The sequence below is a fragment of the Tachypleus tridentatus genome, chromosome 6 (genome assembly GCF_004210375.1).
Source record: "Tachypleus tridentatus isolate NWPU-2018 chromosome 6, ASM421037v1, whole genome shotgun sequence".
Lineage (NCBI taxonomy): Eukaryota > Metazoa > Arthropoda > Merostomata > Xiphosura > Limulidae > Tachypleus > Tachypleus tridentatus.
This window is the reverse complement of record NC_134830.1, coordinates 113432295-113458347: the sequence shown is the minus strand read 5'-3', so window position 1 is coordinate 113458347 and position 26053 is coordinate 113432295. Positions and strand designations below refer to the sequence as shown.

Here is a 26053-nt window from a genome sequence, read left to right as displayed (position 1 = left end):
AAAAATGCATATTCTAACTGAGGAAAAAGTTAGGACACCCCCACATTTATTCCCACTTAAAATTGCTCAACACAAATACAAGTGTATCACACCAGGTGCGCATGATTAGAAAATCGTAACTCAGCATTTTAAATGAGGCTTGCCCTATTTAAACCTCAAACATTTAGTTTGCTCTGCTCCTGACTGTTGAAGTGATAGTGAGTACTATGGTGAGAGCAAAAGAGCTGTCTGAAGCCTTCAGAAAGAAAATTGTAGTAGCTTATGAGTCTGGTAAGGGATTTAAAAAGATCCTGAAAGATTTTAAAATCAGCAATTCCACTGACCTGAAAATTGTTAACAAGTGGAGAGCTTTCAAAACAACTGCTAACATGCCCAGGTCTGGTTGTCCAAGCAAGTTCACCCCAAAAGCATACCACAAGATGCTAAAAGAGGTCTCCAAACACCATAACATGTCATCACGGGACCTACAGCAGGCTTTGTTGATGTGAAAGTGCATGCTTCTGCAATCAGAAAGAGACTGCACAAGTTTAACTTGCATGGGAGGTGTACAAGGAGGAAACCTTTTCTATCTATGAGAAACATCAAGGCCGGACTGAAGTTTGCTAAAGAGAATATAGACAAAGACCAGGACTTCTGGAATAATGTTCTTTGGACAGATGAGTCCAAAATTGAATTATTTGGACACCAAAACAGAGGACATGTTTGGCGTACCATTGAGATGCTGTGGAGTGACTTGAAACGGGTTGTACATGCAAGAACCCCCTCAAACATCTCGCAGCTGAAAGAATTCTGCATTCAGGAGTGGGGCAAACTTTCTTCAGACCGATGTCAGAGACTGGTAGATGACTACAAGAAGCATCTCACTACAGTTATTTCAGCCAAAGGGGGTAACACTAGCTATTAGGGGGTAAGGTGTCCTAACTTTTCCCTCAGTTAGAATGTGCATTTTTGTAGAATTACATTTACAGAAGATCTTAAGTCTTTGCTTCAGTTTTAATTGTTTAGTTATATTTCTATAATGTCTCAGTATTGTTAAAATTGAAATTAAATATCTATATGTCCAAAAAATGTTACATAAATATACAGGCTTTCATAGGGTGTCCTAACTTTTTCACATGACTGTATATCACACTTTTAACTTTGTTTGTGAACCTTTATGCCAATGAATGTAGAATTTCTTTGCAGTAGGCTATTATTATTAATTATCTATTAATTATTATCATTATTAATTCAGTTAGTTTGCTTATTGTTTAAATAATTTTGGGTAAAACGTGGAGTGTTACAAACAAACTCTAAATATTGCTTCAAATCTTTCTTGAACTCTCTTCGTAAACTATAACTCATAGTTTTTCAATGTAAAGTTTCAGAAATATTTTTCTTTAAATTTTATAGAACAATGTAATTTACTTGCATATAAAAACCTCCAAAACCTGGGGTACATATTATATCCCCTATTATGGCCTGTAACCTGGAGGTCTTTTCGATCAGTGCGGCGTTTCTGATTTTTGTGCGTGCGGTCGCGCGTACTTTGTCTGAAATAAGCATGTAGGTGCCGCTTTGTTTTCTCAGTTGTAACATACCTAGTAGTTTGCTTTTAATTTACTCTTATTTGAAGAATCAACAACATTTTTAAACGTATACGTGTGGAAAACTAAATTTGATGTTGGCATAAAAAGTAACTAATATATTTCTCTATACAATTAATTTAATTGCATAGAAGATTTAGTTTGTTTCGAATTTCGAGCAAAGCTACATGAGGGCTATTTGCGCTAGCTGTCCTTAACTTAGAAGTGTAAGACTAGAGGGAAGGCAGCTAGTCATTATCACCCACCATCAACTCTTGGGCTACTCTTTTACCAACAAATAGTGGGTTTGCCATTCACATTATAACCCTCCCACGGCTGAAAGGGTGAGCATGTTTGGTGCGAAATGGAGTCGAACCCGCGGTCCTAGGATTACAAGTCAAGTGCCTTAACGACCTGGCCATGCCGGGCCGTCCCTCATTTAGCAGTGTAAAATTCGAGGGAAGTCATTTAGTCATCACCACCCACCGCCAACTCTTGGGCTACTCTTCTACCAACGAAAAATGGGATTGACTGTCATATGATAACGCTCCCATGGCTTAAAGGGCAAATATATTTTGTATGAGGGGGATTCGAACTTGCGACCTTGTGGATTATGAATCGATTGCCCTAACCACCAGGGCAGGCCGGGCCGAGCAGAAGTAAAATAATTTTATATTTCTGTAAGTGATGCCTTTTTTGTATCGTGTTTTGATAACATAGCAATTATTTTTATTTATTAAATATTTTGTCCAGAGCTTCCGTTTTATCACAAAAACATTACAGATTTTGAAACTAAGCTTGTTTTCCTCTCACCTTTTATTATGATCATAAGTTCTCCCGTAACAATATTAATAGTGTATATATAGGGTTCCTGCCCTTTCGGACACGATGCTGTGGACAGGATCACATATTTTTGTTGTTGTTGTTTTTTACCACTGCACGTTCGATTTCGGCAATGTTGCACAAACGTTTAGTCTGTTTCCACAACAAAAAATCTTTAAGATGTTTTTTGTTTAAAAAAAGACAGTACTAAGATCAGTTCCAACCATCGGATCAGCAATCATTGTGATAACTGACAGTAAAGTGTCGAATTACAGCCAACGCTATGTGACTGAATTTTATAAATACTGCAGTTCTTGTAACTCCTTACAGTTAACTTATCCTTGAAGTGAGGAGTTACAAGAATCGTGTAACCAGTGAACAGCGATTCTAGGTGACAGTGAAGTAGAAATTTTGTTCTTATATAGTTTATTTAGAAAATATTTAGTTTCTGATAAAGAACGGATCAATAGAAATAGAGCAAAAAAGGTATATTGATATAATTAATTCATAATTGTTAATTAACACGTTTTCTACAATATGCAAAATGTCACTCTAAGAGAAATTCTGTCCAGTTACATCAAGACTGTGACTGGCCTTAAAATGGACAGTGGGAAGGAAGGTGGAAATATGAAATCTGTATGAAATGTTAACAATGCTTAACTTTGTAGAATTGACGGCAACTGCCTCTTGTGGAGACACAAGTGTGGAGGCAGAAGACTTTCGAAATGTCGTCCTCCACACTTGTGTCTCCACAACAGGCATTTGCCGTTCATTCTACAAAGTTTCATCATGAATACTCTGCCTAAACAATGTCAAAGTTAAAAATGCTTATTTGTATACAAATGCTATTATATTATGACACCCTGTCTTATATATACAGTCATGTGAAAAGTTAGGACACCCTATGAAAGCCTGTGTATTTATGTAACATTTTTGGACATATAGATATTCAATCTTAATTTTAACAATATTGAGACATTATAGGAATATAACTAAACAATTAAAACTGAAGCAAAGACTTTCCAAGTTCTGCATACCACAGCAGCTACCCTGACCTTAATTAATGTAATTATGATGAACTATCAGCAAAAGAAGTTGCATAAATATGACTGGATCTCAAGTATAACCTGATGTTACTCACTCCCGTTGTACCAAGAAAAATTATGGTTCAAACATGATTCATATTTATTATTCATAAGACTCCATGCAATAAAAACTTTTGGACGTGTAGATATTTCAGGAAATTTCGTTCTGTTAATTGTCAAACAATGAGATATCGTGGACAGCCGAAAATGCTGTAAAAGAAATAAAGTTCAAATTCACTGATTTCGTATGAACTTCCTCCTACCTTACGGAAAGAAGCTAAGAACGAAACGTTTCTCTTCTGCTTCGGTATCAATGCTGTTGTCTTAATTTTAAGTATAAGCGTTCTTTTACGATGATGTCTTAGATAATGCACAACTTGTGCACTTCTCCACTATCGGGAGTATTTAATTGATGCACTTGTTTAATGCAGAATTTATTTAACATTGCACCTGTTTTAAGTTAGTTATGACCCCTGTATTACGAGCTCGTTTTATCCAACGATATAAATAAAACGATCCCAACTGTAAAAATGCATCTCAGCTGTCTGTTATGTTATTCAAAGTTCCAGGTTGTCGTTATCATGAATGGTAGTCACATTAAACAGATGTATCGCCTTCTGATGTCCATTTCCTACAAATATGGATTTTTGTTCTCATCGGCATATTTTTCAAAATTATTGCTTTATGATGAACAATATTCATTTAATTGATGTTTGAATACTCCAATAAAGCTTAAAAATGTATATAATTTAATTATAGGTTAAGTTGCACATCATTTGTACTTAATACTCAATGGAAAATAAAACTGAATAGCTATTTCAAGTTTACAGAAATCAATAAATGTGGTTTTGCAAAGCTTACACCAATTGACTTCTATTCCAACCTCACTTATGAAAGAAGTTATACCAGTGATTTAAGGTTGCACTGCATAAAAAGGCTTAAAGATTTCTTGTTACTAACCACAAAGCTACGCCATAGAATGTTTGTGTTTATTCCCCTGCTGGTATTTTAAACCAATTTTTAATACTATAACCTGCAGACTTAGCGCTAAGCCATGCCTCCCCCTCCAGTGGCTCAGACGTATGTCTGTGGGCTTACAACGCTAAAATACTGATTTCGATATCCGTGGTGAGCAGAGCACAGATAGTCCATTGTGTAGCTTTGTGCTTAATTTAAAAAAAAAAAAAAACAATAACGCTACGCCATTATTGGAATAGGGGCATTTAAAACAATTGAATAATATAATTTAAATTATTTCACGAATGATGATTACAGGATGTGAAGTAATAGATGAAAGCGACTTCTAAAAATATTAGAAGGATAATTCAAGTATCTTCTGGCTCTTAACTAATTATTCATTTTCAAGTATAAAATTAATTAAGTATGGATTTGTTTAATTATGAACGTTCGACTGCAAGGAACAGTACGAGAGACAAGTATCATTAAAAAAGTCACATACATTGTAATTAATGAATAGGATGTTTCATAAAGATATTTGAAACATTTCTTAAGTTCTCTATTTCATTATTCAATGACTTCAATGTATATTAGTAATCATGGAGTTATGGGGTTCATATATTTATTCAAGTATATATTCATAATAATTGGTTTAAGTAGAGGTCGCAATTTCAATATGGAGGTGCGTTTAAGAGATTTACAAGTTCATGATGTAGGTAGTGATGAAAAGATTACAATTACTCCAGAGGTATATCTGAGAGGTATTGATGTCGGAAAAAGTTTAAATACCTGTAAAGATGAAAAACTGTTGAACTCACCAACACTTACATCTAATGTAAATACGGAAGAAACAGAAACTTGTAATCTGGAGAACGAGCGTGATGTTATTGTTAATAATATTAATAGTACTACTACTACTAATGGCAGTGGTATAAGTATTACGAATGTCAGTAATACTAAGGCTAATATAAGTTTTATAGAATGCACCAATAGTATAAACTGTCAGCCTTATGAAGTTTTAACTGAAAGTTTTGATATTAAATGTGTTACAAACAATAATATTAGTACTACTAGTAACTCTAACATTGTAAATCCAGCAGTAAAAGACCAGACTCATACTACTGCTTGCAGTACTTTAGTTATTACATCAGAAAATGAACATAATATGATCATTGCTGCAGAGCATGCAAAGTTGAGTCCAGATTCGAAAAATTCATATGACATGAATCTGCTGAGACCTGAAACATTCCAAAGTGAACTACAACCCATTGATAACCAAGAAATTGAAACAAGTTATAACAATTTTCAAGTTTCGTTTAATTGTGATAGAGATGTTGTTAAACCTTTGCTTGTATTAGATGCAGATATTATTATCAAAAGAGAAAGAGAAGATTGGGAGGAAAATGAACACACTGTGCTCAAAAAATTAAAGGTTGAAGTAGAATTTGAGAATGATAATCTTCAGGATTTTGCAAATGTAAACCTTATTCCAAAGCATGACTTTAGTGTTATTCCAATTCAAATAACAGGATCATGGAATGATTTTTCCAGTCAGAAATATGCAGAAAACTTCATTAAAGGATGTAAATGGTGAGTAAATGAAGTGAGTCAGGAATTAAAAGTTATAATGTTAATTTCATATTTTCCAATAAAAGAAATGTTAATGTGCTGGTTTACCTATCTTTTTCCATTGTATTTTCTGGGAGCTGAATATAGTTCTCTTTGCAAAACTAAAGTCTGAAAAGCATTATACCTTTCAAAATATTAAATTTTATTTATACAATTGAAAACATAGGTAATATGCCTGTATAATTTGAAATGTTTTATCTAAATAATTTTTATAAGTACTTTTAATTATCTATAGGCAGCATTTTAACTTTGTTCCTTATTTCAAAACCTTAGATTTAACTTTGGAAGTTATGTGCATAGGTATAACATAAAGTAGAACTTCTGTTTGCAATCTTTTTTTTTTCTTTCTGAGATTTAATTTTATGAGAAACAGATGTACTTACATTACCAAAATGTATCATCATATAAAGAAAGATATAGGGAAGGTTAAACATGTGTTGTTAAATTGTGATTTTCTTTATTGTTCAGTTTTTTTTTGTCATAACCAACAGTTTTTATTATACAGGTATTATACATGTTTTGTGCACTCATTATAATGTATTTGGTACTATATGAACATTTATTTTCAGAAGGCAAGTTGAAATTCAGCATGATTCTAGAAGATCCAGAAATACTGCAGAAGGGTCATTCCATGTCAAATCATCCAAGGGGGCTGCAGGTGACACCCACAGAATGCCTTGAAAAAATTCACATGTGCTCATCTACTCATATAATGAAAAACTGCCAAAGATTAGATCAATATCTCTAATAGTTTCTGATTTACAGCTCTGTAAACTTCAAGTAATTTTTTGTTATTTTTGATGAATTCATTTTTGGGCAACTTTGGCTGCTTAAAGCTGCAAGAGTAATAGTGGTAAAAAGCTGAAATTTGCTACACTGACTGAATTAATTTCACATAATTAAAAAATGGTCTCAAACCAAGTTTATCTCTCTTAGGATTTCATAGTGAGGCTGTAAAATCACCTGAAAACCCAAAATTGTAAAAAAACATTGGTTTATTTAATAAGCCATAACTCTAATACTTAATATGATACAAAGCTGATTTTTTTTTCTAATTTTCTATAACATAGTTGATAAATCAGCAATTGTTGTAATTAAAAGTCTATTAGATCTCCTGAAAAAAAAGTAGTTGCATGCAACTTTTTATGATTTAGCTAAAAATAGCCCTACTTCAGGCCACAGTTTGACCATGTCACCAGTTATTCAGCCTTTTCAGATTTTTACCATATATTCTTACATCTTTGAATATGATCTACTAAAAAAATCAGGATGGTGTTCAACCTACTTTTTGAGTTATAATTTTTTAAATATCCTCTGGCCATACATTTTTTATGTAAGAAAACCTTCAGTTCAGGTGTGTTACTGTGTGCAAATATATCCATACATTTTTGAAAAATACCTATCAGAATTTTACAAATCTCACTGAAATATTCCAACCAGCCTTTCACAATGTTAAATAATGAAGTTGTAATAAACAAGAAAGAATTAATTCATTTCTGAACAAGTTTATTGGCATAACAAGTTAGATCACATGGCAATGCAAATATATTGTGTATACATTACAGTTATGCAGATATGGCTGAGTTTAAGATTCATAATATAATAAATACAATGGTAAATCAGACACAAAAAGCACAGTGCTACAACAGGGGACAACTGAGAAAGATTATAGTCACACCAAACTGCAATAATCGTGACAATAAAATGTTTCAAAAACTGCTTTGGTGATAAATTAGCCTCAACAACATCAAATAAACATTGCTTTGTTCAGACAGCTTGAATACATTTCTGAAATTTGGGTTTGATTATGTTGAGATCACTTTGACTTAGAACATAGTGGCGAGCACTACTGCCTTGCACGGTAGGTGCACTTATCAGACAAAGAATATGTTGGAAGGAATCCAGCTTTCATCTTTACATGACCTTGCAGACCATGAGAACAGTTTGTTTCTTGACTTTTTCATAAATGACACCAACACATCGGAATGTTCATCTGATTTATCTTTTATGTGTCTCACATACCATTCATGATCGTATATGCACACCACATATTTCCCTGGCTACTAATTGTCATTGCTATCATTAGACCCTATTTGAGCTGCTGCAGCATCACTTTCACTGCTACTACCAACAGTTACAACTGTGTACACATCATCATCTGATAGCCTTCTCATATTCAATTTGTTGGTAGAGTGGGGAATAAAGCTATGATGTGACCTAATACCTGCTACAGTTTTGCATTTTTCATAGTGCTCAAGTAGATCAAACTTTACACAATTCTGCAGGACTGATTCCTGATTGACAAGAAAGAACTGAATACCCTGAATGTGGTCCTTTGCCCAATGGTACATATCAGAGACACTTAAATTTTGATAATTTATTATTTTTCACAACCTTCATTGTTTGAAGATCATGTTCAGAGATGAAAGAATATATGTTAAAGGCTGATTAGAATATTTCAATGGGATTCATAAATTATTTCAAATTTGTATGGATATATTTGCAGACAGTAACACACTTGAATTGAAGTTGTTTTTGTCAAGTAAACAACGTATGGTCAGAGGATACTTTAAAAAATTATAACTCGAAAGGTAGGCTGAACACCATCCTGAATTTTTTTGTAGATCATATTCAGAGATGTAAGAATATATGGTAAAAATCTGAAAAGGCTGAATAACTGGTGACATGGTCAAACTGTGGCCTGAAGTAGGGCTATTTTTAGCTAAATCATACAAAGTTGCATGCAACTACATTTTTTTACAGGAGATCTAACATACTTTTAATTACAACAATTGCTGATTTATCAACTGATATATTATAGGAAATTTGAAAACAAAATTCAGCTTTGTATCATATTAAGTCTTAGAGCTATGGCTTATTAAATAAACCAATGTTTTTTACAATTTTAGGTTTACAGGTGATTTTACAGCCTCACTATGAAAATCTTAAGAGAGATAAACTTGGTTTGAGACCATTTTTGAATTCTGTGAGTTTAATTCAGTCAGTGTAACAAATTTCAGTCTTCTACCACCATTACTCTTGCAGCTTTAAGCAGCCAAAGTTGCCCAAAAATGAATTTGCCAAAAATAAATAACAAATTAACTAAATTTTACAGAGCTGTGAATCAGAAACTATTAGAGATATTGATCTAATCTTTGGCAGTTCTTTATTATATGGGTAGATCAGCACATATGAATTTTTTTCAAGGCATTCTGAAGGGGTCACCTGGAAAATTTTCCAAAATCTGGATGATTTGACATGGAATGACCCAGAAGTTATTCTGCAATTCACAAACAACTTTAATTGTTTAAATGTAAAAATATGTGATGGTTAATATCAAATATCAGCTTTATTTTCTAACTTTAAAATTAAAAAACAGTTGAATTGAGGTAGACAAGCATCATTTAAAAATAATGTTTCATCAATTTTAACAGTTAAAAACATTTGTATTATAAATGATGCATTTCTGTTCCATTTTAGGTGTTTTTGTACTTTAAATTTAGTAGAGTGTGGGACACTTCCAACATTTATATTTTATAGCTTTAATTTTTGTCAGTAACTTGCACTGGTAAAGTTAAAACATTATAAACAGTAATATTTTATACATATTGCCCTAGTTTTTTCTATTTCAAAGGGCAGGCTAGTTTGCCCATTTTATTCACATTTGATGTGTTTCTCCTCTTCACAACCAACTATTAAAAAACTTGTTATTCACAGTTTAAAATCTATGGCATGCAACCTATAAAACCCTGCTTGACAAACTGATATGCCTGTTATATCACTGATGAATGGAACAAATCTAATATTTGCATTGCAGGTTTCCCTTGCATGTGGTTGCAAATGACTAACTGTGCAAATATGCCCATACAGTATGCATCTTCCCTTGCTCTGGTATTTCAAACATTTTACACAATACACATATGGCAGTGTTGGAAACATCACTTCTCAATTCTACACGTAGCACAATATAAGGTGATAGTTGTTGTGTGGTGTCAGGTATCACAATTGACTTTAGTAGAACAACTAACTATTGTCACCATTTATTTCAGTTTCTTCACTGGATACTTACATTACTGGTAACAGCACCAAAATTGATAGCATTATTCCTTTTGAATCTTAATAAAAAAGGTATAGTATTGCCTAATCTTTATGTAGAATAGAAGCTGAAATACTTGAACTCTTTAATTAAACTCCATGCTACCCTTTCTGCAGTCAAGCTGTGGGTCTTATATATAACTGTAATGTATAACTTAAAATTATATTTTTGAATTTAATGGCTCATTGTCTTTTGAACGTATAAACTTAAGATTAAAATGCTTCTTAACATTCTTAATTAGTAAGGGTATTTGCGATTGTCATGTGGAAGACTTCTGTCACTTTTTTTTTTCCACCTCCATGAAGTATGCTTGGAGATGTGATTTATTCTTTGTTATTAGGTCTCCAGATGGAAGTTGTATATTAACCAACAGTGAAGATAACTGTTTAAGGTTGTTTAATTTACCAAGTGAATCAAGCAACTATCAATATGTGATATGGGATGATATCAAAGAAATGGTAAGAAAAACTTTTAAGAACAACATAAGTGATTAAGATCCTGTATCTGTGTAAAAGTTTAGATGTGAACCTAAAAGTTCTAGCATAACAGACTAAGTGATTTGTATATGTGTGTATATATTTTACGTCCAGAATTGTGGAAATTGTCAGTTTTTTAATCATATTTTTCTAAGCTGTGTTATGTACCCAGTTGCTTGTTGGTCCATTACTGTTGGTTATAGAGTTCTTAATAGCATATAGGTTACACAAAACAACATTTTAGCAAAAGCATTATCAATATTGAAATTAATCCTACTTATTACTGGTATGTTTTCCTTTGTAATTCTCATGGAAAATGAATAATTGCATTCAATATTTTGTAAGTTCTTAAAAACTGAGTTTGTAGAAGTCAAAATATAAAAATTACTCAGTGTAATAAATCTAAAAGAAAAAATGGTGATTTGAAGGCTCTGTATAAAATTAGTTAAGTATGACAGAAAGCAATGTTATTGTAGCCCAACTACTAATTGATTTTATGGCAATAAAAATGAGAATTTTTGAAATAATAATAAAATAAAAAAAAGACTATTAACCAACAAGAAGTCATTTGGTTCTTTAGGGTTGTCCTTGTACAATCATCCTTAGGAAAAGTAAACATTTAAATTTATCTTTTTTTTTCTTTTTTTGAGAAAATTATAAATTTTCCTCTGAAACTCCATTAAATAACTGGCCTCTAGGGTCATTCCATGTTAAATCATCCAGGGGGCTGCAGGTGACCCCATATAATGCCTTGAAAAAATTCACATATACTCATCTACCCATATAATGAACAATTGTCAAAGATTAGGTCAATATCTCTAATAGTGTCTGATTTACAGCCCTGTAAAATTTAGTTAATTTGTTTCTTATTTTTGGCAAATTCATTTTTGGGCAACTTTGGCTGCTTAAAGCTGCAAGAGTAATGGTGGTAGAAGGCTGAAATTTGCTACACTGACTGAATTAATCTCACAGAATCCAAAAATGGTCTCAAACCAAGTTTATATCTCTTAGGATTTTCATAGTGAGGCAGTAAAATCACATGAAAACCCAAAATCGTAAAAAACATTGCCTTTTTTAATAAGCCATAGCCCTAAGACTTAATATGATACAAAGCTGATTTTTTTATAATTCTCATGGTTAATGCATGTCTTGTTTGGTTCCTTGAATCAAACAACCTCCTCTCCCACACAGTGTGGGTTCCAATGACAGCGCTCCACTGTGGACCACCTTATTCAACTTCAAACGTCAATCAGAGAAACCTTTCTCAAATGACATCTTCTATTAATATTTTTTGACATTGAAAAGACTTATGATACAATATGGAGGTATGGCATTTTGCGAGATCTCCATGTATGTGGGTTACGTGGCTATTCACCCATTTTTATTGAAAATTTTTTCATGGACAGGAGATTCCAAGTTTATGTGAGTTCACACTTTCCCATTCTTTTCTGCAGGAACTTGGAGTCCCTCAGGGCTGTGTTTTGAGTGTCACACTTTTCAGTATAAAGATTAATGCCATCACTAAACAACTCCCAATTACTGTTGCAAACTGGCTGTATGTCGACGGCTTTCACATCTCATGTCAGTCATCAAACACGAGATATATTGAGCGGCAGCTACAGACTGCCTTTAATCATTAACTGAAGTGGACTACAGCAATTGACTTTAACTTCTCTCTCTCTCTAAAACTGTTTGCATGCTCTTTTGCTGCCAATGGAGTATTCACCCTGATCCTGATCTCCGTATTGGTGAACTTGTGCTGCTTGTGGTCCCTGAGACAAATTTCTTGGGGCTTATCTTTGACTGTAAGCTGACCTTTATACCACACATCAAGCAGCTATGGGTCACATGTACAAGAACACTGAACATCCTCTGTGTCCTCTCTTCCACCACTTGGGGAGCAGATCAATGTTCAGCACTAAAGATATATTGTGCTCTTATTCGATTGAAACTTGACTATGGAAAACTGGTCTATGGCTCTGCCAGGACCTCGGCCTTAAAGACGCTGGACCCCATTTGTCATTGAGGACTTCGGCTTTGCACTGAGGCTTTTGCACTTCCCCAGTTCAAAGCTTGTACATAGAGTCTCATGAACCTTCTTTGGATCTCTGCTGTTTGCAACTGTCTTTAGTTTATGCTTTGAAACTTTGTTCTTTACCAAAGTATCCCACCTGGGGTTGTGTTTTACTTCCTCAGTGGGCCATAGTTTTTCAGAACAGATGATCTGCCATTGCTCCTTTTGGCCTTCATATCCAGGTGCAGTTGGATGAATTGGGTCTGTCCTTGGATAACATTGCTGTAGCCACTGGTCAGCCTATCCTACTATGGCTTTTTACAGTCCCCAAATGCGACCTATCTTTAAGTCATCAGAGAAAAGCAGACATCCCCAATTGAAAATAGTGTCTGTTATACACTGAACATCTTTTGAACCATCCTTCCATTCCTACTTATACAGATGGTTCAAAATCAGGTGACTGTGTGGGCTCTACCATGGTTTGTTGTGGTTTAGTGGTTGTATGCAAAATCCCCTCTACAGCTTCTGTGTTCACTGCTGAACTGTATGCCATTTCTCTTGCCCTGTATCGCATGGAAGCTAAGTAGTGCTTAAACTGAGCTATTTATACTGACTCATTTAGTTCTCTACTGGCCCTGGAATTGCTTCACATTAGTTCACACCCTGTTCTCACAGATATTCTAAACTGACTAGCCCATTTCTCTTTAACATGTACTTCTATCCAGTTTTTCTGGATACCGAGTCATGTTGGTATTCGCTGGAATGAGCTTGCCAACATTGCAGCTAAATCTATCTGCTCTGGCACTATCACTGTTGTGCCTGTCCCATACATGAACTATGGTCCTGTATTCAAGGCTCAGCTCCATGCTAGTTGGCAGTTGACTTGGAATGAGCAACAGGAAAACAAGCTTTTCCAAATAAAACTCTATATTGGACTTTGGCCATCTTGCTTCCATAAGGATCAGAAAGAGGAAGTTGTTCTAACTAGACTACACATTGGTCACAGTTTTTTAACTCATTGATTTCTTTTATCTGGGACTAATGCACCAAGGTGTAGTTTGTGTAAAACTTGGATCAAAATAAACCAAATTTTACTTTCTTGTCATCATTATGATTCACAATGACGGCACCATTTTAAGCATGTTCTGTCTCAAGGTTTATCCATAACATTAGACAGTGTTATTGGTGATGGTGACACTGTCTACTTTGGAAATGTTTTTAGTTTTTTAAAGGCCATTAATCTTTTTAATGCTACTCAAGTTTTTAATTTATACATGAGGCCTTTTTTAATGGGATTCCCTTTTAAAAATCAAAGTTCATCTAATTTGATTTGAAATTAGAAAATGGCCATAACGTCAAATAACTCGAAACCAGGACTGGTAAGGCCAACTTCAGGTGACTAACACTGCTGTTTGAACTACTCATTAGTCATCCTGCCTAGTTATAATTAAAATTTTGCTGCAAGTCTTTCAAAACTTTTATTACTTTACTTTTTGAAAATCACCATAACATCAAATAACTTGGAACCCGGACTGGAAAGGCCAACTTCAGGTGTCTGACAGTAGTTTTTTGACTTATCTGTTAGTCTCCCTGGCAAGTTATGATAATTACAGTTATGCTACAGAAAGTCCTTTACAGCTTGTATTACTGTAGTTTTTCTCTTACACTTGTAGACTGGATGTAAACATTGGTTTTAAAGCTATTTATGGTTTATTTTTAACTTTGTTTTATCTTAATTTTCTTTTATGAATTTTACTAAATTTACTTTAATTTTAACTTTTTACTGGTTGTTTGGTGCAGATAGCCAAGCTGCTTTGTGCCATAAAACAAACCAACCAACCTCAATCATGGATTATAGTCTTTGGAAGTGGCTAATATTCTAGACTGCATTGACACACATTCTCAAGCTCTTGACAATAATATGCTTCTTAATTTAGACCAATATCAAGCATATGAGGAAGAAGAAGAAAGTTTGGAGTGTAACGAAGGTGCTAGTGAAGAGCGGGAAGAAGAATTTCCCTTACAGGAACTTGGAAAAAATGTTTAGTGCAGTGGAAACTGTTTTAGACTTAATTATGAATCATGATTCAGACATAGAGCACAGCATTAATGCCCGATGAGTATTAGAAATTGCCATTTGATGTTACTGAGAACTCCATGAAGAAAATGAAAAGAAAACAGGGTGCAATTTAGATTAGATAGATTTTTCTTTAGTCAATAAATTTTTAGTTTTCATTTTTTCCAAACAAAATATTCATTGTTTTAATTCTTCAAAATAAAGTTCATTAATTAATTTCATTTTTATTTTACCTCATAACTATTTGTGTTTATTATTTTTTCTAACCAATCAGGCTTAATTATTCCTACTATGAAGAAATTTCTTATAATACCTGGGTATCAGGTATTCTGTATGTATATACATAAAAACAAGAATATGGATCATATGTTGCATACTCAAGCTCTTTTGCACTTGAGTAAAACTTTTAGACATTCTTTCACAAGTCTCATAAATGTGAGTGTTCAAACAAAATAATTGATGTATCTTTCAGATATGCATTTTAGGACATACAAAATATATACCAATTGCTAGAACAGATTTTTCCCCAAACTAGCACAATTTACCAAACTTTCAATGTGACCAATAAGTAGGTTAAGAAATCTAACATTCAGAACACTATAATATTATCATCATACTTAACCTGTTAACTGCCAAGTATTTCAGCTGTTACAATACAACTCTGATACTTCTTCATTTTGTAACTTTTTTCGTGATGCCATTTTGGATCGAAAGTGAAACAATTTGTAAGTAGGTCAAATGTATGTGTGGTGCTGACATCTAGCGTTGAAATTAGGTATTATTGAGAACAAATTAACTTTTTTCGTGATGCCATTTTGGATCGAAAGTGAAACAATTTGTAAGTAGGTCAAATGTATGTGTGGTGCTGACATCTAGCGTTGAAATTAGGTATTATTGAGAACAAATTAACTCGTTTGTGGCACTGTGTTACCGATCGGCTTGGATGAGTTATTTTGTCTATGGCACTGAACAGGTTAAGGTTGTAGTTATGGTGGATGGGGCCACCCAGCACTCCCATTTTGGAATTTTTAGTTTCTTTTCTGAACAGATCTCTTGACTCTCTACAGTCATCTAAGTCTTCTAAAATTTTTGTAATTTAAAACTTTGAAATTTTTTTCATTCGTTTATTCCTGATTTTCTCCTTCAAATATTTAGTAAGCAAGTTAGGTTTAATTTTCACCATTTGTGTGTGTGTGGCATTTGTATATTAATGATAGAAAGGCACAAATTATTGGTGTTCATTGAGTTAACAGTCTGAAAAACATTGGTTTTTGATATTAGGATGTGTCATAGGTTGGAATAGATGAAATTCTGTAATATGGGGCAAATACAGATATAAGGTTGTAGCTTAAGGTCAAATACTCTCCATTTGTGCTGCAGACAAATTGTCTTATGTCGCAAGTCACATTAATACAATTTTTGAGCCTCACCAAGTTATGACAGTCCATGTTACCATCTCCAGCCATGCTGTGTCTGATATTTCAGTAGCAGCCATATTACTTAATGTCTATTGCAAAAGGATCTGTTGTGAGACTGCCAAGTCCTAAGCACAGTATTCTTCTACATGTTTTTCACAATCCATATAGTGTAGATTTCCCAGTTCTTAGTTCAATAATCCAAGTCTACACTGCATTCCAGTGACAGGTGTGTGTAGGTCATTTCACTCTTTAGCTATTGAGGTACATAATGGTTGAACAGGAGTGTCACAGACACAACTTATGTACACGTGACTTTTGTTGCTTTTACAGACTAAGATCTTTATTGGTTGTGTTGTTTGCTGTTGCCTGGGTCATGTGAATTGATTTTACCACTGACTTTTATGTTCATAGAGTGAGCACTTTGCTTATCATGTCTGGGGAATGACTTATTGAAGGTTTCTTTCTGGGTGGCACCACATTTCTTAAATTGACCCACATTACTTTATTTCCCAATCCCATAAAGTACAAGGTTCTCTCATCATGAAAAATCCTAAATTTGTAATCTGAACATGTTTTTATGATACGAGTGTATGAATATTTTGCTTTTTAAAATGCTGTTTCATGTCCTGAATCAATGTTTGGTGGCATTATAAAATGCTGAACTGTGTAAAATGAAATTCTGATACATACCTTTCCATCAGGACTTTATATCAACTGTGGTTGTTGTGTGATTTGCATATTCAAAATCAGTTTAGTATAGCATACTCAACTCTCTGTATCATGAACAGATTCAACAAAAGATTATCTCAGATGCAACAATTCTGCATGAAGAATTAGAAAATTCCAGACGATGTAAGAGGTATTTGATGATTCAGTCCTCAAAATTTAAGAGACTCAGATTGATAAATTCACTAGAAGTTGCACACAAGTTACTACTCAGTTTTAATCACTCTGACTTTCCTTGGTAACAAAGAGAATACAACTGCTATAGTGACTCAATACTTTAGTAACTTGAAATGTGTACTTACAACATTTATTTCATATATTCACAATATTGTGGCTACTTAGTGAAATCCAGCCACTGGGAAATATATGTTTGAGAAAATATCAAACAGTTAAGAGAGGTTTTTTAGCCTTTAGGGCCTGATGCAGAATGTTAAAGGCTAGGAGAGAAAATATGTTACAAGTGTCAAAGGCAACAGTGGAATCGATTTATAAAAAGGACATTGCTAATCCTAACTTATCTGGATCACATGTTAGAACCATTTACTTTATGGAAAATAGTAATACTGGCATTAGAGAAGCATCAGTGGTTTATTTTTAAAATCCAAAACAATTTTAATGCACAGTATGACAGAGGATGTTTGTAACAGAGAATGACTAATGAAAGCTAGCAGCAGTGTGACATGACCAAACCTTACAAGTTTGTTCTTAATCTAGGTGTGACTGTGATTCCTAATGATGCCTAGCTATGTAATGATGCCTTGTGAGTCAGCATAATAAGTGTTGAATATGATAGTCTTTAGTGTCTAAAATAGAGTAAGAACCAAATTCAGGTGGTTTGTCAAAGATGAATATTGTGACACTTTGATGAAAATAGTTATGATATTGTAGATAATTTGACTGTGCTTTTGCTGTTGAACTGTGGCAATTAAAGATTAAAACGTATCTTAGCCAAATGATTAGGTAGTTTTAAGATATTTTTGTAAGTAGTATTCAGAAAAGCAGAAATGCATTTTTATTTTGTTTAGAAATTACTGGCTGTGTGACTGCAACTTACCAAAAAGTGGAAAACCTATAATTGTTTAAACATAATAAAAATAAAAGCCATGCCTGGTCTGACAGCACACAATGCCAAAGAAAGGTTCTTTTTATTTTATTAGAAATTTAATATGTGCATTCAGACATTTGATTACATGTATTCACTTTATAGCATTGAAATAACAGTGTACTGTTTGTGGATTTTTTCTGTGCTTAATTGTTTCTCAGCCATAATGTCTGTTGACAGTGAAGTAAATAAGAACCATTGATTGCTTTATTTTTATCTAAAACCAAAGTTTTTGTACTGTAGTCCTAAGTAACAATGCAGTTAAAATATAATGCTATAATTGATGCTTACTAAATAATGTAAGTATTTATCAAAAGTACTACAACTTACAAGCTTTTAGCATAGTCCCAAGATGGGGGTAATAAATTACTACAGACTCAAATTCTTATCTGGAACATTGTTGGTGAATGCTGACAGACAGACAGACCTTGGTAGGTATTTTGGTTAAATTATTCTTTCGTTCTCCAAAAGTCGAACGAAAAATAACCAGGGGCGGTCAGAAACTACTGTTTCTCTTCACCCCACACAAGGCAAGAATAAATTAGTTAACTGATTACGGAGCGAGTTATATGGACAGGAGTGGCATGTTAGTTATTCATCTAACGCGATGGTCACTAATGACCTAGAAGTTGATAGTTTGTTGAACTTAATTGAGGGGCGTTGGGAAAAGCTGAGAAGAGTTCCTGCCGGTCGGAGAGACAACGAAGAACGACGAGGAAGGTTCAGCACAACACCCACAAGCGTCCGAGGAATTATGTTTGAAAATATTGACATGAAGAGAGCCGAGAGATGCAAACACAGTGCGTCGACATGATTAGGTCTCGTGACTTGAATGTATTAGCTTTTAAACACTTAAAATTTTGGATGTGTCAAATTTAGATACTAATTTAAAATAGAATTTAGATTTAGATACCAAAGTAACGTACCTCTTTTCAGCGCTGGGATCTATAGATCCTACGAAACGGAACTTTTGCTGTGGGGGGAAACGGGAGTACCCCGAGAAAACCCACTTTCACGACCAGGGCGCCGAATATAGGCCCTGATCGTGCCCGGAAAAGGAGCTGTAAGGAAAGAAATAACACAGATTAATAACCAGCGACATACAGTAACACTTACTAATATAAAGCTATTGGTAATAATAAAACATAGAGGCAGTAACTAGGATGCGTTTCGATTCGAACTAGAATAACGACTGTTTTGAAGAACTTGGCGGATCTTCTGCGACGCATGGGTTAAATATTTTGTCGCACGGGGGAGACATGGTGAAATTACTTCTAACATACTGGAGACTATGCAGTTTAAGCTTGCTGGATGCTCTCGTGATGCATGGATCTTCAGGATACTGGGTGTTTTGATTAATCGTGTCTGTCTTAGTTTGAGAAACCGCGTCAGCTGTTTGGATATTATCAGTCGAGGTAGAGGATTCACAAGTTTTTGATTCTTCATTGATGGTTTGTGTGCCCCGGGATATTTTGTTCTCAAAATCAGTTTGGGTAAACTTTTCTGATGTTTGGTTTCCAGTTAGCGGGGTGGCTGTGGGCAAATTGGGTATTTCGCTAGGCTGTGGTACAGGTGTAGGTTGTTTAGGAGTTTTAGGTGTAGTTGGATGGCGTCGGGGGCGTTCGGCATTGAAGTGGAATATATGGTAGTAGCATCCGTTACGTAGGATGGTATCTGCAATAAGTTTGCTGGGTGTTACAATCTTCATGAACTTAGTAGCTTGACGGGAGGATTTTGAATAAATTCGGTGCACGGCATATAACACTGACTGGGTTTGGGTTTCAACGGCGCATTTAATTTCACTCGGTTGGATGGAATGATGTACTTCTTTAAGGAAGACTGTGAATAAGCTAGTAGGGCTTTCGTGGGTGCACAACTAATTTTCATAGGGGAGTTCCATGGCGAACAGAGGTAGGACAAGTCTTCAGGCCTAGACGGCTGGAGAAGGATTCCCCCTCGGCGGAGAATACGCGTTTTAGACGGATCAATGGAAGCGCCAGGCTTGGCCTGCGCAATAAATGTGGCAACTTGAAGAGGCGAAAGGTGAGGCGGTAGACCGTCGACGATTACCGGCGGGACAGTTGGCGGGAACGGCACAGCAGGACCTGGAAATGACAGCGTCATTATAGCAAGAGAAATGTAAAAACACGTCTGTCTAGCACGGAGTCAAAGCTGGGCTCCCTATCATCCTCGGTGAATGCTGGACAAAATTGCAACTTACATATAGGTACTAAATGTATAGTGCTACCATCTATAGGTACCTTCAAAATAATCCCTAGTTAATATTCTCTATGTGTATATGTGTCAAAGCAGATGCCAATAAAATATATAGCAACTGATATAAGAGTTAACACTGTCGCCACTTGATGGATGACACACTCTGTGTGTACTGAGCATTATTATTCAAACTTAGTTTGCATGTAAACTCATTCCAAAATGTTGTTTGTCATTAGCCATTAATCTGTGAGTCATGATAACCCTTCTGCATTATGATAGCCAAGTAAGCACTCTGCTAGTGTGGTTTAGGAAAGTTTTTCCCAGGATGTAATTAAGCTCTGTATGTGCTGAGTTGGAGTTTCAAGTGAATTTAGTAAACTGTAGTACGTACGTGTACATTGATGTTTATATTGTTTCATTGACATTTTGTATCTGTAGAACATTGTACTTAAGCATAATTTATATAAAAGATTATTATCTTGTTATATAAAAACCAGTGTACTTGTGTATTTGTTTTTATATTGTCATTCTTGTATATGTGTATCAGTGCATATTATTGTTTGGAAATCTTTTTGATTTAACCACAGTGTAAATTCACGTGTTGAGTTTGATTACTTTTTTGGTAAACATTTGTACTACTAACTCTAGATTGTGTAAAGTGTTGATAGCATTTCTTAACACATATTTCAAAAAATCTATATTATGGTATGCCAGGTTTTCAATTTTAACACTTCCTTGAGCTTTTATTTTTTAACAACTCTGTTATGGTATACTACACTTTCTGCTTTGACTGCCTTGTCAGCTTATTTTTATACCATTCTCCCAGTGTAGTTCACATGCTACATTATATTGGAGAATATTCTGTTTTTCCTGTATTTAATTTAAGAACTGGCAAAATTGAATTGGATGAAATTACTAATCTTCCATGTAAAATAGATCAGTCACATACTTAATGGGATTAATTAGAATATTGATGGAGTATTTGCTTAACATTTCATATGACTTATGTTTTTTGAGATTTTATAACAGTGAACTTATTGATAGCCACAATATTTTTGTTGAGTAAATAGTTTATAGTTTTAATAGGACTCGTATGCTTTGTTAGTAGTTCTAGAGATGAACTAATTATGCCATGAGACAGTAGGAAAATGCTTCAAATTACGTATTTCACTAGCTAAGTTTAGAAATAAAACTAAATTCTGCCTTTTGTATTGTGCAGATACATTCATATTGAGATTATTGATTTAAAATCCCAGTTTAAACATCTGGAATGATATAAGGTTATATACAATTTTTCAGTAAAGTGAGAAATTTCTACTTGTCACTGTGTCCTTTTATTGATTTAAATAAATAAATGTATATAAAAATAGCAGAAATTAGAATATACAGTTTATTTTATTTGTAATCTACATACCTAACCAGGTTATCTGGATGAAACTGAATAACAGTTTTTATATATAGTGTTTTGGTAGAAGATAAGGATGTAGCATTTGAAGATTGTTAAATATTTTAGCATATCTTCATTCACCTAACTTTACATGAAACTGTTATTTTCTTTTTTTTCTAATGTCTTGGGTGGATTACATAGAATGCAGCATTGAAAGTACGAGAAGGTGATCTGGTGTATGACTATTGTTGGTACCCATTCATGTCCTCGTGGAATCCTGCATCTTGTTGGTAAGTGGGAAAAAATATTTTTTGTTGATAAGTAAGTTCATAGAAACTACATTACTACTTACCTTATATCTGTCAAGCAGCTACTATATTTGTAAATGTTAAGCAGTCTGACAAGAAAAAAAAATATTGATACATTGTTATGTTTTTTATGTAGATGTACTCAGTTCCTTGAAACATAAGTAGTTTGTAAATTTAAAAAAATGTATACCTAAATTTTAGTAAACTATATTTCAAAATTTTCTGTATGGATGAACCATGTAAAAGAGCGTAGTGGTATATGACTAGTTGGTCTTGTTTCAGTTTTGTCACCACTGGACGTGATAATCCTATTCATATGTGGGATGCTTTCACTGGAGAACTTCGATGTACATATAGAGCTTTTGATCATTTGGTGAGTAATGCTGTATATTATCCCATCCAGCAGCAATGTGTTTTATCCTCATCCTCTTGTGCCTATATAAAGCTTACATTCAGCACAGGAAGGATTCTACCCTGACTATATATTTATCAATATAATTTGTTACCTGTGGTCGAATTACAACAATTAGTGTAATATAAAGTAATTGATTAATAAAATTGTAATTAAATATATTCATATCTGGAATACATTCAACAAATGTTTATGATAATTACTGTTTTTAGGTATTATAACTATCCAGTAATTGAAATTGTGAGTTAAGTAATTAATGCCACAAAAATAATCATTTTATCATAGTGGGTGTTTCCAGTCCTGTTGTGGTTATTTCAACTGTGAAGTACTTGAAATATTGCCATTATTATTTTTGATTAATTCAAGTTTACTCAGCTTGTTAGTTTCACACCTCATGAAGATAAACATGTAATCAGACTTAGAGTTTGAATTATTACTGTTTTTGATAATTTCAACTATCTAAGTAATCAAGATATTGTCATACTACTTTAATGTTTATAAGAGCAAAGCTATGTTATGCTCCATGGTATTGTCAAAATCTAGTTTTTAGCATTCAGATTTTTTTTTGTAATTCAAGTTTGTTCATCCTTGGGCCAGCATGGCCTGATAACTGGGCAGAGGGAGAGGGGTATCTCATGATTTAAGAACCTTGGGCTTAACTTTTCTTGACACCAAACTTACTTGCCTTTTCAACTGTGGTTGTATTATATTGCTTTTTGAATTGTAACAAAGCTGCTGAGACTGTATGCTTCTGTCCCTAATTTTGAACAGCTGATTAGAGAGAAGGCAACTGGCTGACAGCACACTCTACCAACTTTTGGACTACTTTAAATTAAGTGTAAATTTCCACTGTTGTTTACATTTTGTCATATTTGAATCTACTAAACCTATTTTTAAAGATAGTTGAATAATAATGTGTAAAATCTGTTTTTACATTGTTACATTGTAATTTATAACTTGAATAACTTTGTGCTGTAATTTGAAGTTAGCTATAAATTTACTTATTCTACATTATGTTACTACATATGCTATGTTTGTAATACCACACCACTTACTTTATTGAATTTTTGCACTGTTGGAAGATTTGATGAGCACTGGCACATCTGGAACCCATAACTCTCTGATCACATGTCACAAGAAGTTTAAAGTTGTACACACACTGAAGAATTTGATTCAGGTTTTAGTCAGTATTTAAGACAATGGTATTAAAGCTGAAGGTAAAAAGTAATATATTTATGTAACAGTACAATACTGTATTCAAAGTACTAGTTAATTTTTTTCGTGCTGAGATTTAGGATGGTGCACTTGAAATATTTCATAACAGTATTTGCATTTTTTAGATTTCATAGTGATGTTCTATTTTCTATTTCATTACTGAAAATAAATTTTATCCAGAAAGAAATGCAAAATTTAGTAAAGTTTTAGATTTACCACCTATTGATGAGAATGGTTTTGACCAATTGTAGTCCTCATTAGTAACCACAGAAAAGAGGAAATGGGAGAATAAGATCACGTCACTTGTAGTGGAGTCTTTTAGTTAATATGTAAGATATTTAAGTTTTTTATCTCCCCAAATATACAGATTACTTGAGGTGAGTAGACAACAGTTCAAACACTGCACTCATCTAACCAGATTCTCTCATTGTTTAGTGGTGAGCTTCAAGGCTTATTGTGCTAAAACTTGGGGCTCAGTTCTTGTGGTAAACATTGTGTAGATAGCTCACTGTCTATCTTTGTGTTAAAACAAACCTTCTTCTAAGCAGACAAAGAACTCTTTGTCTCATTATGTGTTTGAAACATCTGTATGCCATACATAATTCTTTAATTGAAATGTACCGATATATCCTTTGAGCAGAAGTTATTTTATACTTCTGTGCTAATGCTATGCTCCACCATTAAAGGTGTTTTCAAATTTTAAAAAAAGTATGTAAACCTAAGGCAAGTGCTTTTTTTTTCCCACCCCCCTAGGATGAGCTTTCATCTGCCCATAGCCTTGCTTTTGATCTTGATGGGCAGCGTTTGTTTTGTGGATTTAACAAAATGATTCGAGTATTTGACATTGGCCAACCTGGGAGAAATTGTGAACATAGACCTACAAACGGTAAGTACTTTTTGTTTTGATAAGTAAAGTGTGTGGCAAATCTACAATATTGTACACTCTATGTTTCTATGAAAGTTAACTAAAGCTGGTCAAACTATTTTGTGATTCACCTACTCGTCTCATTAAAACCTGCACTGATGTCTTTACTTTTTATGCTTTATTATCACTCTAATTTTCAGCTGTGCAATCTAGGTTGTTCTTGGTAACTGTCATAAATGAAGTTATAAACTAGTCATATTATTTGTTTGGTAGTAATCTAACAATATAATTGAAATGTCTGTAATTTCACTTAATTATCATTGAAATAATTTAATAAATTATTCCTCCTCTGTTATAAAAAATGAATTGGCAAATGGAAGCAATATGGCAGTCAGTAAATTAGCTTTTCAATCTGTTTAATCAGCTGAAAAGTTAGAAGTTAACTGAAGTTTCTGTTCACTTATATTAAAATTAATTCAGAGAAATTTGCACTTTTTTTAAACAGTTTTTAAGCTGTGATTATTTTATATTTTTAATATTCCAGAAAAGAAACAAGGCCAAGCTGGTATAATATCCTGTATGGCTTTCAATCCAATGAATAGAAATATTTATGCAGCTGGGTCTTACTGTAAAACAGGTATGTCATAAAGAAACATAAATTGTTTCTTTAACTTTCTGCATGAAATTTGTTTACAGAATCTTAAAATTAACTGGTGTATATGTGTGTGTAAATCTACATATACTTACAGCTAATTAATACTGAAAGTTCAAATTTATTTAATTATTCATTGTTTATATTACAGTTGGTGTGTATACAGAACCTGATGGTCAGCTTTTCTACATGTTTGATGGACCAGTGGGTGGCATTACACATCTTGTATTTTCTCCTGATGGAACAAAGCTGTACACTGGTGGAAGGAAGGTTAGTCATAGATAAAATCCTTACATTTATTTATTGCATAACTAAAGCTAGTTATAAATATATTACAATTTTTATAATATTCAGTGCATTACTTGGACAAATGTTAAGAAAACTGTGCATGTACAGAGCTCTCACTGAACTTATGGAAACCTATAAATTTATTAAAGCCTAAATTGTGAAAGTGGTTCCTTCTTGTGTTTTGTTTTTCTTTCTATTGTTAGTAAAAACTTAATGCTTCCAACCAACCTGAACCACAGATTTATACATTTTTGTGTTTTCATAATATATATATATTAAAACCAAATGGTGGATACTTATTGGAAAAAAAAACCTTAAGAAACCTATGTTTATCTCAATAATATTGTGATTGGAAAATTGGCTTTTTTTGCCGAGGAAATGAAACAGAAATTCTAAAAAAACGTTTTCGTGGCTAATAAGCCTAAAAAAACAACATATACTTTTATGTTACAGTATCATATTTCATACTATTTTGTTTTTACAAAGTGGACTGGAAGGCCTGATTAAAGAATGACATAATTTTTTATTGTTGACAAATTAGAATATTTTAAAGTGTAGATTATATCAGGTATTTTAAATAATTTACTTGAAAATAAATTTAAATTATTTCTTTTTTTGTTTTCTTATTTGTAGGACCCAAATATCTTTTGTTGGGACTTAAGAAATCCAGGACAAGTATTGTGTTCCTTAAGGAGACTAGTTACAACTAATCAACGTATATATTTTGATATAAGCAGGTATG

General features: G+C 33.6%; 1 protein-coding gene across 2 annotated transcripts in view; it reads left to right on the top strand.

The window, feature by feature from the left end:
• Nucleotides 1–5085: 5085 nt before the first annotated feature.
• WDR79 (Telomerase Cajal body protein 1 homolog) overlaps nt 5086–26053 on the top strand; it is a 28210-nt gene continuing 7242 nt past the window's right edge. For both annotated transcript variants that reach the window (XM_076507070.1, XM_076507071.1), the window contains exons 1-8: nt 5086–6019; nt 10495–10612; nt 21773–21861; nt 22162–22252; nt 24260–24392; nt 24916–25008; nt 25175–25293; nt 25945–26048. In XM_076507070.1, the coding sequence (XP_076363185.1) occupies nt 5106–6019; nt 10495–10612; nt 21773–21861; nt 22162–22252; nt 24260–24392; nt 24916–25008; nt 25175–25293; nt 25945–26048 (1661 nt within the window). In that variant the 5' untranslated portion in view covers nt 5086–5105. The remainder of the gene's footprint in view (nt 6020–10494; nt 10613–21772; nt 21862–22161; nt 22253–24259; nt 24393–24915; nt 25009–25174; nt 25294–25944; nt 26049–26053) is intronic.